The 17,684-nt window shown below is 38.1% G+C and overlaps 1 protein-coding gene across 2 annotated transcripts in view; it reads left to right on the plus strand.

Moving 5' to 3' along the window:
* HERC3 (HECT and RLD domain containing E3 ubiquitin protein ligase 3) overlaps positions 1-17,684 on the plus strand; it is a 99,694-nt gene that overhangs the window by 33,912 nt on the left and 48,098 nt on the right. The window contains exons 4-11 of one of the 2 annotated variants that reach the window (XM_037830244.1): positions 1,298-1,519; positions 2,460-2,551; positions 4,312-4,442; positions 5,011-5,171; positions 8,640-8,716; positions 12,386-12,510; positions 13,914-13,973; positions 17,365-17,476. In XM_037830244.1, coding sequence (XP_037686172.1) covers positions 1,298-1,519; positions 2,460-2,551; positions 4,312-4,442; positions 5,011-5,171; positions 8,640-8,716; positions 12,386-12,510; positions 13,914-13,973; positions 17,365-17,476 — 980 coding nt within the window. The remainder of the gene's footprint in view (positions 1-1,297; positions 1,520-2,459; positions 2,552-4,311; positions 4,443-5,010; positions 5,172-8,639; positions 8,717-12,385; positions 12,511-13,913; positions 13,974-17,364; positions 17,477-17,684) is intronic. The other variant, XM_037830245.1, reaches the window with a different exon arrangement.

Raw genomic sequence — 17,684 nt, forward strand, 5'->3', positions numbered from 1 at the left:
GTACTCCTCAGACAGCCTCTGGTGTGGCTCTTAGTTTTCTTTAATGTGTGAGTGATAAAGGACGTGGTCATCGTTGCTGCCCCGTTCTTTTTTTTTTTTTTTTTTTTTTGATAGTTTACTACTTGCGTCAAGCTTACAGCAGGATTTTTTTATATATATTTATTTTACTGAGATATATTCACATACCACGCAGTCATACAAAACAAATCGTACATTCGATTGTTCACAGTACCATTACATAGTTGTACATTCATCACCAAAATCAATCCCTGACACCTTCATTACCACACAAATAACAAGAATAATAATTAAAGTGAAAAAGAGCAATTAAAGTAAAAAAGAACCCTGGGTGCCTTTGTCTGTTTGTTTGTTTCCTTCCCCTATTTTTCTGCTCATCCATCCATAAACTAGACAAAGGGGAGTGTGGTGCATATGGCTTTCCCAATCCATTGTCACTCCTCATAAGCTACATTTTTATACATTCATCTTCAGGATTCATGGGTTCTGGGTTGTAGTTTGATAGTTTCAGGTATCCACCACCAGCTACCCCAATTCATTAGAACCTAAAATGGGTTGTCTGTCTTGTGCGTAAGAGTGCCCACCAGAGTGACCTCTCGGCTCCTTTTGGAATCTCTCTGCTACTGAAGTGCTGCCCCATTCTTAACTCTCTTCCAAGGGAGGTGAGCAGGACTGTACCTAGGTGTTCTTGAGCATATAGAAGATTGATTGTTCTTAGTTACATCCCACTCTCAAGCTACATTGGACTATCAGGCTCCCAAATTAATGAAAAAGAAGGACCTATAGAAACCTGTGCCAGCAAATAGCACTGTACTCTATGCTACAAGAAATTTGAGGGCAAGTCTACACTGACATGGTCTGTTCATTGCTCTGCAGTATAGTCCAGGTCGTCATAGCTGGACCTTCTGCATCCTGGATCTCATGGTCTTGGTGTGGTCAGAACTAGTTCAGCTTGCTTAGTTGGTCTGAGCCTAGTAGTTGACCTGTTCAAAACAGAATTGTCTTTAACATTTACTGTTTGCTTGGCATAAATGTTAATAACTTTTGACAGTAGTTTTTTTGACGGTAAGACTTGGCTTATGTCTCTGTTGTCGTGCCAAGTGGGAGTTTGGTTTTGGCTGTCTTAGCAGTGTCTCTGCTCCCTTGCTCTCAGGTGGGTGGTTGGTGGGGCAACTGACAGACGACCCTATCAGGCAACTCTGTTGTTCTAACTAGATTATTTTTGTGGTTGGAACTTGTACCATTTCTGGTAATGACAGTTATCCTGTTCTTATTCCAGATGGCCAGTTCTTCACCTGGGGAAAGAACAGCCATGGTCAGCTGGGCCTTGGGAAGGAGTTCCCTTCCCAAACCAGTCCACAGAGGGTGAGGTCCCTGGAGGGGATCCCGCTGGCTCAGGTGGCTGCAGGAGGGGCTCACAGCTTTGCCCTGTCTCTCTCAGGAGCCGTTTTTGGCTGGGGGATGAATAATGCAGGGCAGCTAGGACTCAGTGATGAAAAAGGTAGGTAAACACTTGCTAAGTGCTTCTTTGGTTTAAAAGCACATTTGTTCTTGTAACACGTTTATTGGGTAGCTACTGTTTACTGGCTCTGTGTTAAGTGAGAGTGCAGCAGTGAACATCTTGGCTTGTATTCTATTGTGGAAAGGCAAACAGCAAACACAAGTAAATATATAGTATGTCAGAGGGTTTGAGAGTAAGGCTTCCTGTTTAATGTAAGGTGGTCATGGAGGGCCTCTCTGATGTTTGAGCAGAGACACGTAGGAAGTTGGGCAGGAAGTGAACCATGTGGATATCTGGGAGAAGAATATTCAGTCAAAGGGAACAGGACGTGGAAAGGCTCAGATGCGGGAAGGTCTGTGATGTGCTCAGGAGTGGAGTGAGCAAGGGGAAAAGTAGCAGTGCTGGAGGGCAGAGGGATAGTGTAGGCTCAGTTATGTAGGGCTCTGTAGGGTAGAGTGAAGATTTTGGTTTCTTCCTTCAGTGAGATAGGAAGACACTGAGGGTTTTGAGGAGTGGAGTGATCTACTTTGACTTTGGCTGTATTGGGTCAAGGAGCAAGATGAGAGGTCAGCTTGGAGGGAGTGGGAGTAAAGTCAAATTCTGAGTACATTTTGAAGATTAGCCAATTGGATTTGCTCATTTCTGGATGTATGATGGGAAATACAAAGAGGAGAAGCTGGAAGGACGTATTTGTTGATGTTTACTGAAATGGGGTAAACTGTGACTGGGGACAGAGTTGGTGAGTGTGGGGAAACCGTGATTTAGGTTTTAGGTATATTAAATTTGTGATGCCTATTAAATGCCCAAGTAGAGATGTAGGCAGGAAGTTGAATGTGTCAGTCAGGAATCCAGTGGAACCCTAAACGCCTGCCAAGATAGTTTTGTGTATTTCGTCTCAAAGGCAAATGGTAATGACATTCTGATATTTTTCTTATTATAGATCGAGAGTCTCCTTGCCACGTGAAGCTCTTAAGAACACAAAAAGTCGTCTATATTAGTTGTGGTGAAGAACACACAGCAGTCCTCACGAAAGTAAGGGGCTTGGAGTACTGCGGTTTGTTATATGGTGCTTTGGTATTGTATGAGATGGGCAATTATCATTGCTTGATTATTTTTGAAAGCATATTTTAGAGAGGAGTGATAGTGTTTGATTACAGTGTTGTAGTTTGATGTTGAATGCCCTTTTCAGCTTCAGTGTGATTGTTTTTCAAAGGAATAGAAAAAGACTGCTTTTTTATATGACCGTGTTTTCCTCTTTGGTAATTTGGTTGATTCTCGTAGTAACATTTAAATAATAATTTGCTCTAATAATAAATAAATAAATAAAATATATAAACAATCACAGACATTGAGGACTGGCAGTTTGATGTGCTGAGCCCTCTATCATGGGACTTGCCCTTATGAAGCTCATTACTGCAAAAGAGAGGCTAGACTTACATATAATTGTGCCTAAGAGTCTCCCCGAGTACTTCTTTGTTGCTCAGATGTGGCCCTCTCTCTAGCTAAGCCACCTCCGTAGGTGGACTCACTGCCCTCCCCCCTACATGGGACCCGACTGCCAGGGGTGTAAATCTCCCTGGCAACGCGGGCTATGACTCCCAGGGATGAATCTGGACCCAGCATCGTGGGATTGAGAACATCTTCTTGACCAAAAGGGGAACGCGAAATGAAACGATATAACGTTTCAGTGGCTGAGAGATTTCAAATGGAGTCAAGAGGTCACTCTGATGGACATTCTTATGCACTATATAGATAACACCTCTTAGGTTTTAATATATTGGAATAGCTAGAAGTAAATACCTGAAACTATCAAACTCCAACCCAGTAGCTTTGACTCTTGAAGATGATTGTATAACAATGTAGCTTACTTGGGGTGACAGTGTGATTGTGAAAACCTTGTGGATCATACTCCCTTTATATAGTGTATGAATGGATGAGTAGAAGAATGGGGACAAAAACTGAATGAAAAATAGGGTGGGATGGGGGGGATGATTTGGGTGTTCTTTTTCACTTTTATTTTTTATTCTTATTCTGATTCTTTCCGGTGTAAGGAAAATGTTCAAAAATAGATTGTGGTGATGAGTGCATGACTATATGATGGTACTGTGAACAGTTGATTGTATACCATGGATAATTATATGGTATGTGGATATATTTCAATAAAATGGAATTTAAATTAAAAAAAAGGAACCTTAAAATACAGTATATAAAACAATATATTCTATGTTAAGTAAGACAAGCCACTTAGGTATGTAAAAAAGAAATAGCAATGTAATGTTATAAAATTATCAACCTGTTTCTTTTGCTTCTAAATACAGTTACATCTAGAGACGGTGAAAGTGTATTTTCGTATTGAACAAATGCTATTATGGATTCATGTTAATGTAATGCCATAGCATTTGTTCAAGTATAGCTATGAAAAGGAATTATTTACCAAGAAGTTTATGGGAGACTTAATTTCTTATATGTGAATGATTGTGCAAAATCATCTCAGTTCATCTGTCTCCTTTGTTTCTCTTTTTTTTGCTTTGCCTTTAACATTTTTAAACTTACAATTTTTAAAATTCATAGATGGCACCCTTTCCCTTGAGCAGTGCTATTTTTTTTCCATAAAGAAGTGGTTTTACATTTTTATTATTTTTCTATTTAATGAACCTTCCAAAGAGGCAATTTTGGCTAAGTATCAAGTGAGCATCATGTTCTTATCCAGACCATTGTGATATGGATTTTGTATGCAGAAGGTATTTATTCAAGCAGAGATAGCGTGAACTCATGTGTTTGTTCTTTGGTAGAGTGGAGGTGTGTTCACCTTTGGCTCTGGTTCTTGTGGGCAACTTGGACATGACTGTATGAATGATGAGGTTAATCCAAGAAGAGTTCTAGAGCTGATGGGCAGTGAAGTAACTCAGATTGCTTGTGGCAGGTGAGTGCTCCCAAGAACTTCCTGATATCCACTAAGACCCAGAAATTGGTCTTGTTTTGCATTGTTGGAGAATGTGGTTAGACCTAACCACCATCATTTTAAGAAATCTTAACTATGTGTACTCTTAGGTGAAATCTTGGAGAAAGTCACATCTGAGTAGGCTGTGTCAAGGAAGGGTTTAGATAAGCAGAACAACATGGAAACATCAGGCTTCTTTTAGGATAGAGGGCAGCAGGATGTGGGGAAAAGATGAAGAAAGGAAAATGAGAGAGCCCTAAGAAGTTCTTGGAAATTTTGCTGGGCCTACCTCTTTCATCTTAAAGGTGAATTGCAGTAGATCATTCAGCTCCTTTTAAGCCTTTCCATTCTATTCATAATCTCGAGCTTCAGAGGAGGATAGTATTGTGGAGACCAAGAAGAGGCAGCTGATTGGCCTATAAACCTGGGCTTCTAGGGACACTTGTAGGAATCGCTGTGCTCAAATGTGGAAGCTAAAGTCCAAGTCTGAGTGTATATCCAAATCAGTAGAAACTGTGCTGACAAGTCAATTTAAATTATTTTCCTCCAGACAACATACCCTAGCCTTTGTGCCTTCTTCTGGACTCATCTATGCATTTGGTTGTGGAGCAAGAGGTCAATTGGGAACTGGACACACTTGCAACGTTAAGTGCCCATCTCCTGTGAAGGGTTACTGGGCTGCCCATAGTGGCCAACTTTCAGCCAGAGCTGGTAAGAGTGGTTTTCATTGGAATTGAGTAGTTTTTAAAAATGATAAAAACAACTGTTTATAGAACATTTATCTATTTATTTACCTGGAGGACTTTTTTTTTTAATTGACCCATTTTTTAATCATTTAAAAACAAAACACAAGGCAACATCACATTCCCTTTGCCATCTGTAAGTCAGTTATATCCAAACATTCTAAGACCAACAAATAACCCCCTGCCCAGGAGCAAGGAATTGAAATGAGACACTGAAGACACACGAAGGTGAATGCTGGAGGTCAAAGTTCCGGATGTAAGTCACAAGTCTTCCATTCAAACACTCTTCAACACTTTTTGCTCAGTTTGTTAAAATGTTTTATAGGAAGTTCTTTAAAATGATTTCATTCCAGATACCAGGCTTCTAAGATGATACACAGCTCCGTGAAATTTGTGTTTCTGTTTGACAGGAATAAAAAGTAATTTTTATTTTAGTCTTTTTGGTGGTGTAGAGAAGTAAAACTATCAATCACATTCCTTTAGTAAGAAATGAGGAAAAGAAGAGGAAAAAAAAAAGATCTAGGCTGTGCTGGTTGCTGGTTTCTATTTGTCTTTCCAGGGGTGTGACTTCAGAAGAGTTCAATCACACTCATGCCACTTACAATGATTAGAATTAGCAATCTTTTTTTTTTTTTAAGATGATAAAAAGGAAAATACTCAATAAACATAAAATGGTCAGAATGTTTTCTGTTTTTTTACCACAGGTCAATTTTTTTCCAAAATAAAGATACAAAATGAACATATAATTGGGATGGTAACTCTTTTGGACATTCCAATTCATCCTCACTTGTCCCCCATATAGGAAAGGGGGGCAGGCATTAGGTTTTATTAGTAATGTTATAATAGTAACCAGATGTGTTTGAGGTCCATCAAACCAGCTTATTTGAGGTCCATCAGTCCTTTGAATACATTTAGGAAAGCATGGCTGTAGTTCTCTGACTGCCCACATCAGAACACATTCAGCTACCATGAAAACTAAAAAGGAAGAAAAACTAGATTTATTCCAAGATTCATTTGCTGGGATTTTTAAGCACCCTTTCTTCTGCAGAGCCCAAGTGTGGTGATAATGTGCTAGGGGCTGCTGTGTTTCCCAGCATGAACTCCCATCCTCTGAGGGTCCTGAGCAGGATAGTGGATTGGTCTTGGAGCCCTCGTGAAGGGAGGGGGTGGTCGCATTGGGTGGAACATATGTGGCCCAACACCTGGGGCTGGGGGCGGAGCCATACAGGGGGTGGTGGCAGGGCAGTGTTCACCGCGGCTGGAGAACCACTTGGGGGTAGGTGGAAGTGGTTGGCAGAGGCTTCTTCTGTTGCTGCAGAGGAGAAGTAGTTGCTTCTGGCAGCCCCGGAATTGGCTCTCGCTCGATTGCAGAGTCTGTGGTTCCATCCTTCTCTTTTTCTTTTCCTCTGGCTGCGTGGGATCTTCCCTTTGGAGGACTTTTTGGGGGCAGTAAATATGGTTGTTATTTTTTTTTTTGACATCAATCAATCAATATTTATGTACTGTACACAGACCCCCATCGTTGAGATCCTAGAGGATAAATAGAGCAGAAGATATTATTTTGGCCCCCCAAAGACCCTGATATTGTTGAATAGGTTTTATTTATTATCATTGGTAATAATGATAGCTACCATTTACTGAATGTTTAACCAAGGCCCATTACTGGGCTAAGCACTCAAAACAACCTTAAGAACTAGAGTTCTTATTTTAGAATATTTGTTTTTCTTATTGCTTTTTTTATTTTGTTTGGAAATGTTTTTTTATTTGATAAAGTAATTTTAAAAGAAAAAAAAAGGAAAAAAAAAAAAAAAAAGAACCGGAGGTTGTTTTCCTGATATCAGAGGTGAGGAAACTGAGTCTGAAGGAGGTTAAGTAACTTGCTCAAGATCACCCAGCTGGTAGAAGTGGGAGTAGGACCAGGTCTGCCTTGTAAAGCCCATGCTCTTAATACCTTCGTGCTGTATTACCTCCACTTTGATATTGCTGTTTTGGGCATAATGTGATGTGATTTTTCTATACCCCTTTTTTTCTTCTCTTAAAAATTAAATAGCGCAGTGTTCATTCCATTGGAAGTCCAAGTAAGGCTGACATGTTGAGTGACTGCCTCATCTTGAGATAATAAATCTAAAGGCTGAAATGGAGCTGGAGAGTCATTAAGGATTGTGATTTAATAATTAATTTTCATTTTGAAGTCTTTAAAGTGACACTTATGGCTTGATTGTGATTTTTAAACAGTAACAATCATAAGCTCCCCACTGGATTATAAGACATGTAAGTGAACCTTAGTGAAACTGGCATATAGCCCACAGTCTGGCACAAGCTTATAACTCAATAAATATGTGTGGGATGAACATCTAAAAAAGCAGTGGAACTTAACATATAAAACAAAGAAGGTTCTGTTTCAGTGCTGTTCTGAAAAGCAGAAGAATAGCTTGGTGTCCTCTTCTTTGTCCCTTTGTCTTTTCTCCAAAGCATTGTGCTCACACTTGGAATATGTTCATTTAAGAAGTATACCACTTTTTAAAACTCAAGGGTTTTCAAGGTTGATTTGGAACCACAAATTTTTGAAGTTGAATTACAGCATATCTTACATGATCATAAATTTGTGCTTGGATGTTTGCCAAAATGATTTTATATCCTAAATAGGTAAATTTCAGTTTAATATGGTAAATGCTGTGGCCTTAGGAATCTACATGGTAATATGGGAGCACAAAGGAAGGTGTGAAGGAGTATTCTGGTTAGAGGATGAGCTGTTTCTTGAGGAATGAGTTGGAGTTAGCCAGGTAGAGAAAGGACTCCGAGGAAGGGGGCAGTGGTGAGTACTGGAGGTGCACAATTCCAAGAGGACCATTCAAGTTATGCACTAGGAGGCACCATTCATGTAGAATACAGTGTGCACAGGGATGGTAGAGGCGAAGGCATGGAGACATGAAATAGAATGGTGTATTAGAAATAAAAGCAATTTGCTGTATTAGCGTGTTCACCTGGACTCAGTGTGCTGAGAGATGAGGCAGGGAGTAGGAAATGAGTGTTTTTTATAGCAAGCCTCATCCTGAAGATGAAGGACCAGCACGCTTGGATGTTGAATTACTTGTTAAGTGTAAATGTTACCATTACTGTAGTGCTCATCTTAGAGCTCAGGTCAGTGGTTTACAGAGAGTTAGAATGAAAAATAGAAACCAGGTCACGATTAGATGGCAGTGGGTGGGGGTGATTGTGGGGTGGAGGTAGAGTTAGAGCAGAGTATACCATTTTATGTATTTATTTTTAATTGAAGTAGAAACATTGCTGGGCAGAGAGTCAGGAGAGGTGTCTTACTTCTCTGTCATAATTAAAATGAATAGGAAGTAACTCAGTATATTTTGGAATATTTGTAAAGGGGATCAAGAAAAAACTTCAGTTATTAAAAACATACTATCGAAAATTTGTTTGACAGATCGCTTTAAATATCATATCGTTAAGCAGATCTTCTCTGGAGGAGACCAAACTTTTGTACTTTGCTCCAAATATGAGGTAAAATTTTCTTTTGACTGTTATTTTGGGGGTGGAGTAATGGTGAACCACTATTTATTTTAATAATTACATGAGATTAATGTTACTCTTTGTTTCTACCAATTCTATCTTAAAAACAAACTAAATCTTGAATAAGTTGTCTCTATTTCGCTCCCATGAAGTGCCAGGATTTTTTTTGTATTTCAATCATAGAGTTCTAATATATAATTAAAAATTATTTATATCCTCATTCATTACAAAAGGGATTTAAGGAGGCCTAGAAAGTTCTGTAGAGGTGCTTACTTTGGCAATATTTAAATTCCATTTTTTTCTTTCCATCTTAAATAGCAACAAATGCTAGGTATTCAAGAAAAATAAGTTTCTTTCTTTGATGTGACTGAGTATATAATATACATCTAAAGGAGATTTCACAATTTTCAGATGATTTTTATATTTTGTTATCTGCTCATGCGCCATGCTAAACTTGTCTCTCCATTAGAGTGGTGGATAAGCCAGGAAGAACCAAGTTAAAGAATCTCTCAGGGTTTAAGGTAGAATAGGATGTGGATCCAGGCTGTGTGTGACAGTGCTTTAATTCATTCCACTTTTCCTGGGTAAATCTGTGTGGAATGAACTCCACAGATTTTTTTTTTTCAGTCCCTCGCCCCTTCCGTGCTCTATAGTGCTTTTTCTCCCTTCCTCTTCCTAGCCCACCTCCATTAATTCAAGGAACATTTAGGGAAGGCCCACTCTATGTGGTACATTGGTCCATTACTCTCTCCTGGAGGAGCCTCGAAGGTGCCTTTAGTGAGGCTGAAGGGACCGGAATTGGTTAGGAAGGAAATGAGGCACTGTGGCCAAGGGAGCCCTTTCAGTCCTGGACACTCTCACTCTTAACCTGATTCTTTACCATCTGTAAATAAGCCAAATTCTTGCCTTCTTTTCAGTGTTATTCTATGATTTTGGTAGAAAAAGTTCAGGTGAAGCCTGAGGCTGCAGGTTGGACAGTTGAAACAATTAGTTATTTTCCAGGTCAGGAGCCTGGAGAAGGCTCTGTGTAGTGCTATCATCTGGGATAATTTGCAACTGTTGCTTCAGACCCATATTAGGCCCAGTTCAGAGCTTCACAGAGAAATCCTGTGGAAGCTGAGATTATTAGTTTCTTCAAGATGCCAATAAAGCAAAATATGAAAAGCCCTGACTTGCTGCAAGATAATAACTTTTTTCTTTTTTCTTTTTGTTTATTATGGTAAAATATATATGTAAAACATAAAATTTGCCATTTTAACCATTTTTAAGTATACAATTAAGTGGCATTAATTACTTTCAGTATAACATTTTGTCCACAAGTAATGGAATTTTAAGTGCCCATTTCCCTAAGAAACTGACTTGAAGATTATCCAGCTTTGTTTTTCCTGTGAAATTTACGTAGATAGAAGATAAAACTTAATTTCATTCCTTTTTAAAATATGGTGTCCGATATATGTAGTTGGATCTTAAATGTATTTTAATTAACACTGTTGGGACTGGAAAACAATACACTGATGAGAAGAAAGTGGAATAGCATAGAGAAAACAGGACATATTAAAGCTTAAACAACTGGTAAGAGTAGAATGTATTAAAAATACAAGATAAAGGAAAAAGAAAGTAAAATACAATACTACGCAGGAAGATGTTGCTCTTTCTTTTTAAAACTAAAACTTGAACAAACATTATTAAAACTATTAGCTTGTTTAGGTACAGATACTAATTAAATCATATGTTTACTCTGTTGCCATATCCCTTACAGAACCACTTAAAGAACCCAGAAAAAAGAATCTGTTTAGTGACAGATTCCATTTTTATGAAACGCAAACTCATTTATTAATGAGGTAGAAGAAAGGAGGGGAGGAGTTATATTCAGAGAAACCTTGACTACATTTGATTTTATGTGTTGGCAATTCAGTGAGTGTAAACCATAGCATCTATTTTCCTTCCATCTTTTTTCCTGGATTGTAGTGAAGAGGAAATGTGGTAGGGATTGTTTGGATTATGTGTGTGTGTGTGTGTGTGTGTGTGTGTGTGTGTATGTGTGTGTCTGACTGTCTGTCTGTCTCAAATCTTCCTTGCTTATTTTGTAGAACGTTGGTTCTCAACTTTGGCTGCCCATTAGGATGACCTGGTGGCTTTAAAATACATGAATGCTTTTTTTAGAGATTCTGATTTAATTGATTTAAGGTGTGACTTGTCCATCAGGATTTTCGAAAGCTCCCTTGGCAATCTAAAGTGCAGCCGAAGTGAGAAATATATATATTTTTTCTTTTTTGCCTATATGTAGTTAAAAGGCACGTAGAAGTGGTGATTTTTCATGGTTCTTTAGGTGATTCTGAGATTGCACTTCATCCAAGGCCACTGTGGTTTATTGGACTGCAATGAAGAATGAGAACATAGTTCCATGTCTATATATTATTATAAGTATGTATTAGAGTCCAAGTTGAGCTGTCCCTTTGAAAGGGGGAAATAATTAAAATTTACATAACAAAACTGGTTTTAAAATCAGGATGGAAAGAATGACAATCTTATTTGTGTATGCTTAGGCATCCACTTTGGCTTATGAGTTTCCTTCATGTAATTCAAGATGGCTTTTGTTCTTTCAAAAGATGTTAATGACCATTTTAGTAGAATGGTTACCAAGAACCAGATGATCAAAAACATTGTCATGTGTCTTTGATCTATTACATGCCCCTTCTTCACCCATAAATTATTTTTAACTGACAAATACAGAAACGTAAACCAAGAAAATACACCTTGAAGCTTGTGTTTTTGTGTACAGGTACAAAGGGGAAAAAATGATCATCTTATGAATTGATGGGTGAATACTTTAGTATCACTGTTTTCCTTTTTACTAGTGACAAAGTAGGAGGTAAAAGCACCTTCAATTTTTTAGTTCTTGTTCAAGAACAAGGTTTGGGGGGAATGAGTTGGAAATAAGGAATTTTAGAAAATGGCAGTGCTTATTATTATTATTAAATCTAATTAAGGATGTATAGTGTGGGCAGCATTTGGGATTTTCACGTCCCTTTTATAGCTATATACTTATGCAAGAAATTAAGACTTGAATTTTCATAGATTATTTGTAAAGTAGATTTTTTAATAATATATTTAAAGTTTGGTGAGCAGTTATGGCAAATAAGTAATATCTTAAAAACCGTGAGGCTATATTGATTCAAAGCAAAGGGAAAAAGAAGGCTGGCAAAGTTGTGTTGGATTGGGTTCTCTGGGAAACTTAAGATTTGTGTTCAGACAGTTTTTGAGGGGACGAGGGAGGCTGGATTGGGCATAAGGAGAAGTTGAACTGCAATTCAGTTGTGACAGAAACCTCAGTCAACCCAGTGGGAGATCTGAAGTTGAGGCAAGGGGACTGGGCCTTTGTACATCACCTTGACCTTCCATTGGATGCAGAAGGGGTGAAACGATAGCCAAAGGCAATTCCTGAAGAGCATTCCAGCCTTGAGCCTCTGTAGCCAACACTCAACTGCTAGGGGAGGGTAGGGAGATCTCAGCAGCACACCAAAGCATCCATTACATAGATGAAACACAAAATGAAGAATGTGTGTGTGGGAGTGAGTGGGGTGTGAGGGGTGGGATTAGAGGAGAAAAGAACCACACTAATTATAATTTATCTTTTTTACTGTATATTTAATCCTCCAGAATTATTCTCCTGCTGTTGACTTCAGGACTATGAACCAAGCACATTATACCAGTTTAATAAATGATGAAACCATAGCAGTTTGGAGACAAAAACTCTTGGAACATAACAGCACAAATACAATCAAGTATGTTGTTGCATGTCTTCATTTTATTTTTTTCCAAAGTGTATTGGAACTTTTGAGCTTAGTGATTTTCTCTACTTCCCTATTGAGGTTTTACACACATTGATTCAGGGTTTGGTGTTCTTAACCCCAAAGAACATAATGGATGTTCTCCCGTGCTCACCCAGAATGTATTCCTCAGCCTTCATTTTTCAGTGTAAAATCTAGCAAAATCCCAAATGATTAAGGCCTGAATTATTCTTTCAGCTAGGGGGACTCAGTTATTTTTGTTTTGCCTCAGTGGGTCTCTTGATATGCATGTTCCAAAGCATCCCACATCTCAGACACTGTTATCTTGTGTTTTTGAAGAATTTCTTGCATTTTTCTACACAAAATGATTACTTGAGATTGTAATTCAGAGTCAAGTAGAGAAAAAAAAATAATAAAAAGAATTGAGACCTTTTATCCAGCTTACTTTATTCTTGAAAGAGAATTTTTTTTCCTGCTCATTTTTACACATTTTCCTTGGCTTTTCTCAGCATTTCCATTTTCTGCAGAATACACTACTTGGGTATGATTAAATCAAGGGTTTGTGTACCAAGCTGTGGTCACTCCAAGAAATGTGTATAATAGATCTTGCTTTAGGACATAGATTGTAGTGGGGCAAATGGCCAGGATCCAAAACTTCAGGGCATTCTAGAGTATACTCTTTGGGTGAGGGGTTGTTGCCCTATAGCAGCTGTGTGGCAGTTCTCACAATCCCTCTGACCTTAGGGCAGCTCTGCTGAGGAGTTCAATTGGAAAGGTAGCAGGGTGTAAGGAGAAAAGGACTAGACTGCTAGTCAGGTATAAATTTACTCTGCTGGTACCTTGACAAATTACTTCACCATCAGTCCTCAGTTTTCTTATTTATAAGATAAATAGAAAAGAAATGATCTCCAAGGATCTTTCCTGCTCCAAATTCTATGATTAACAGGAGTTATGTAATCCCTTCCCAGCCGGGTATTTTGTCTTATTCTTTCCCTTTTCCTTATAGTAAATAAGGAGGTGCAGGGTTCCTGACATGCAGTTTCCTTCTGGGTTCCTGGAAACTAGCTATTTTACCAGTCTGTATAATCTAGGTGGTAGGAATAAACACTAGAGGAGTGAGTTTTGGAGTGAGGTGGGGAGAGTCTTAGATGGCTGGTAGTAGAAGACTATTCAAAGTCAATATTGGGGCAAGAGCTTTTCTTTCAGTGGCTTTTGATACTTTCTTTTTATTCTAACATGATTTATGGAAAACATAAGTTCTTGTCCAAGGCTTCATCTGCCTAAGAAAGAGCTGCTGTTAATGAATCTCTGGAACAGATTGCTAATCTATATTGCTGATGGTTAAATACACCATTTGTAATTACTAAAGGCTTCCCTCCCTTTTTCTTTCTGTACAGTGGTGTTGTTCAGATACTATCTTCTGCAGCTTGTTGGAATGGAAGTTTTCTTGAAAAAAAGTGAGTGACTTAGAGTCTTAACAAATCCACATGATGCAAATACTTACTCAGCAAAGGCTCTGAAAGACTTTTGTTCTCTTTGATGGTGGTTGACCTTAATTCAGTGGATAAGCTGATAAATGGCACAAAAAATTGGAATGCCTGGTAAATGATGAATGACAGGACATCAAGAAGGCAGTGCTGATTCATGCCTCATTGGCAGAGACTGTATTTCAGAAATAACTCGTGTAATGAAAAGTAAGATATTTCAGGGTATTCAAAAACGTTACATGGATTTAAAAATAAGCATGTGAAATTCTTCATATAGTATATTAAACTTTTGTCTCTACTGATAAGATTTGTGAGAAATCCTGATATGTTAAATAAATTATATCAACACCTACATTAGTTGGCGTTTACAGATTAGAAGAATATTAACTGCATTTTAATTACAGGGAGCCTTTAATATTTTAATTTGCCATTATTAATGTTTTGTCCTTAGCAAAGATATAGGTCCTTCACCCAATTTCTTAAAATCTTCAAGTGACAGGTCAAATAATTTTTAATGTTTATAAATGCCACATGTTCCTGATTGTCTGCAGCAGTGATTCAGTTTGATTTTATTTGATCGACAGACACACTGTCTAATATTGAGGAATAAACTGAACTCCCCAAATAGTCGGTAGCCCATTGACATTCAGCAGTATGACTGTTCAACCAGTTTTGTATCCATTTGGCAAAATGGCCTATGAGGCACAAACATAAAACATCTTAAAAAAGTCTGATTCAAGAAATTAAAAAATTCATTGTACCCCATTTTTTCCCACCCTCCATTCAGCTTCTCCTTCATTTTGCAATCAGTGCTGTTTAAAAGTATTTCCCAGGGCCAATTCAGTATGGACAAAGGTGTCTTGGGGCACATTTGAAGCAACGTGACCCCAAAAAAATTCCCTGAGGACAGAACCTACTTTATTTTTGACTTTTGAACCTGGAAAACTTTTGACCATATTGGGAGGTGGTTTTAAGTCTATGGTTGCCAGTAGGGGAGAGGGAAAATCAATTACCTCAGAGTCTCCCTTCCCATCCTCCTTCCCATTCTCCATCCCCACTTCTCTATCTGACTCACTCCTACACCCTTTCCTTTCCCTTCCTTTCTCTTCTTTTTACTCCGTGCACCCCTTACTCGTACCCCCTTACCCACCTTCAGCAAATACTGAATGTTTACCCTGTGTCTGGTCCTGTGTCAGGCATTGAGGATATGGTTGTGAACAAGACAAAGTTGTTCATTAATGAATTTACTGCAAAATCATCTGGAATATATAGCATTCCCTCTCTCCTCCACCCCATAAAATGCTTACTCAGATTTTCACCAAGAACTGATGCCTTTTTTTTTTTTTTTTTTTTTTTCCATTCTGGATTTATTTGGGGGCCCTATAGCCACAAGTAATCTATTTTGAGAAGAGATGGCCTGGAATAAACTGTGATTCTCTTTATGCCACAGAATACTTAATCTCATTAAATCCCCCTTATTTTTAAACTTTGGCAATTCACTGAGCCACCAAAAATATGACTCTTGGCATGATTTAGCCATGGGGCACTATTTTGACTTCTGAGCAAGTAACTTTCTTTAACTAATAGAGAGGGCTCTGGAGATCCCGCTTCCCCATAATGGCATTTCATGGAATTTGGTGTCATGAAAACTTAATATATCTTCTATTTAGATTGCTTTTCTTCTGCTGTGTGGCTGAAGACGGGTGTGGTCAGAAGGAGCTGCTTTTTCATAGGAGGTTGTTGCTTTTAGGACACCTGAAGCCTGGAGTGCTTTAGGCCTGGAAAAGTTCTTTCTTTTCTTCATGTCTTCTCCACTGGAATGAGCTCACCCAATTCATTCATGTTTATTAGTAAGCATTTGCCTTCAGGGAAAGGATTCTGGGTTATGCTGATACTGGTCTACAACAGTGGTTCTCAGCTGTGGTGATTTTGCCCTCCAGGGGACATTTAACAATGTCTGGTGACATTTTGGGGTTGTTACAACTGGGAGTGGGGAGGAGTGTGGTACTCCTGGAGGGTAGTGGGTAGAGGCCAAGGAGCTGCTAACCATTCTGCAATGCCCAGGACCCCTCCCCTACCTGCCCAACAAAAAATTACCCATTCCCAAAAGTCAGTAGTGCCAAGGTTGAAAAAACCTGTTTTAGAAGAGTTGGGAATGGCTCTTGGCCAGACTTTTCAGGTTATCTATCTTTAGTACCGTGGATTCCATAGAACTGTGGGTAAAGCCTTTTCTTTTTTTCTTAACTGACATCTCTCCTATTTCAGGAGGCCTGATCCTCCATCTTTTGCAAGATGCATCACAGGAAACCAATTAAAACGAAGACTGGTTTTTATAAAGCATTAAGTACATATAGATAAAGCATTTTGGTTTTTCTTCACAGCATAGCAGAAAGTACCTCTAAACTTGTGGGAAACCAGAATTAATTTCTGTGCTTTAGGCAGATTTACTTTTAGAATAAGTGACAACTACAACAAAAGACCCAACAAAGTCCAGGCAGCCCCTCTTGATTTGACCATTTGCATTCCAAGACATAAAATGATGATTTATTTTTAAAAAATATTGCAAGCTCTACTTATACTTTTATCAGTTGTGACACTGTTGTCAGAAGGTACTTAAAACTATCTGAAGGTGACCATAATTCATAAACAGAAACCTGTTTTACAATTAGATAGCCCTTTTGTAAATTAATAGATGTGGTATGTCCAGGAGTAGGAATTTAAGAGACATTCTCTAAGTATTAAAATAGCAAGTCTTTATTTAAGGTTAGAGAAATGATTTAGTTGCTAGGAAGTTACAAACAGTAGCAGTAAAATTAGACCTTGGGTGAATGTAATTGTGTGCCTTGTGTTAAGAGGGACATTAACCTTGTATTTGTTGTAGCTCAGATTTGTATTTAAATACTTTGTTAAGAAAGGCTTTGAACAAGGAGATTCTACTTGCTATTTGTTGATGAGTGGGCCAGTTTGTGCAGAGCATGTTTTTTGCACCGAGGCCCAATGTCTGCATCCAGGTCAATGTACCATAACAACAGAAAAAGGCAAAAACAAAAACAAATATAATCAGTGGAATAATACTGCTTATTAACTTCAAGATGACCTCAACTAGAAATGATGATTCTTATACTTTGACTTGAAGGGAAAAAGATTTTAAAAGGTTATGATTGTTTTGAAAAAGGAATTCCACAGAGGTTTGTTATTTTGACTTCCACAAAGTATAGTATTTTTGTAGATCTTGTTGGCCAGATCAAATTTAAATTTGATCAGTATGGACAAACTATTTTGTTTACATATTTATAATTGCTATCAGAATGTTTTCATTGTTTCTCTTTCATTGCATCCTTGTTTTGTGTTGTTTGTTTAGAATTGATGAACATTTTAAAACAAGTCCCAAAATCCCTGGAATTGACCTGAACTCAACTAGAGTGTTATTTGAGAAGTTAATGAACTCTCAGCACTCCATGATTCTAGAACAGGTATGGACCTTACATCTGCAAAGTACATTCTTAAAAATGCGTTTTGCATTACAATAATAATTCAGCTTTTAAGGGAGAGAAAAAAAGAGTAAGATGAAAAGGTGAAAATCTTGTACAGATCTTAACTTTATCAAATATTCACTTTGGGAATTCGACCAACCTTTAGCTTTCTTTTTGGCTTTAGTCTTTCTAAGGAAATACTTGTCCA

The sequence above is a fragment of the Choloepus didactylus genome, chromosome 3, assembly GCF_015220235.1.
Source record: "Choloepus didactylus isolate mChoDid1 chromosome 3, mChoDid1.pri, whole genome shotgun sequence".
Lineage (NCBI taxonomy): Eukaryota > Metazoa > Chordata > Mammalia > Pilosa > Megalonychidae > Choloepus > Choloepus didactylus.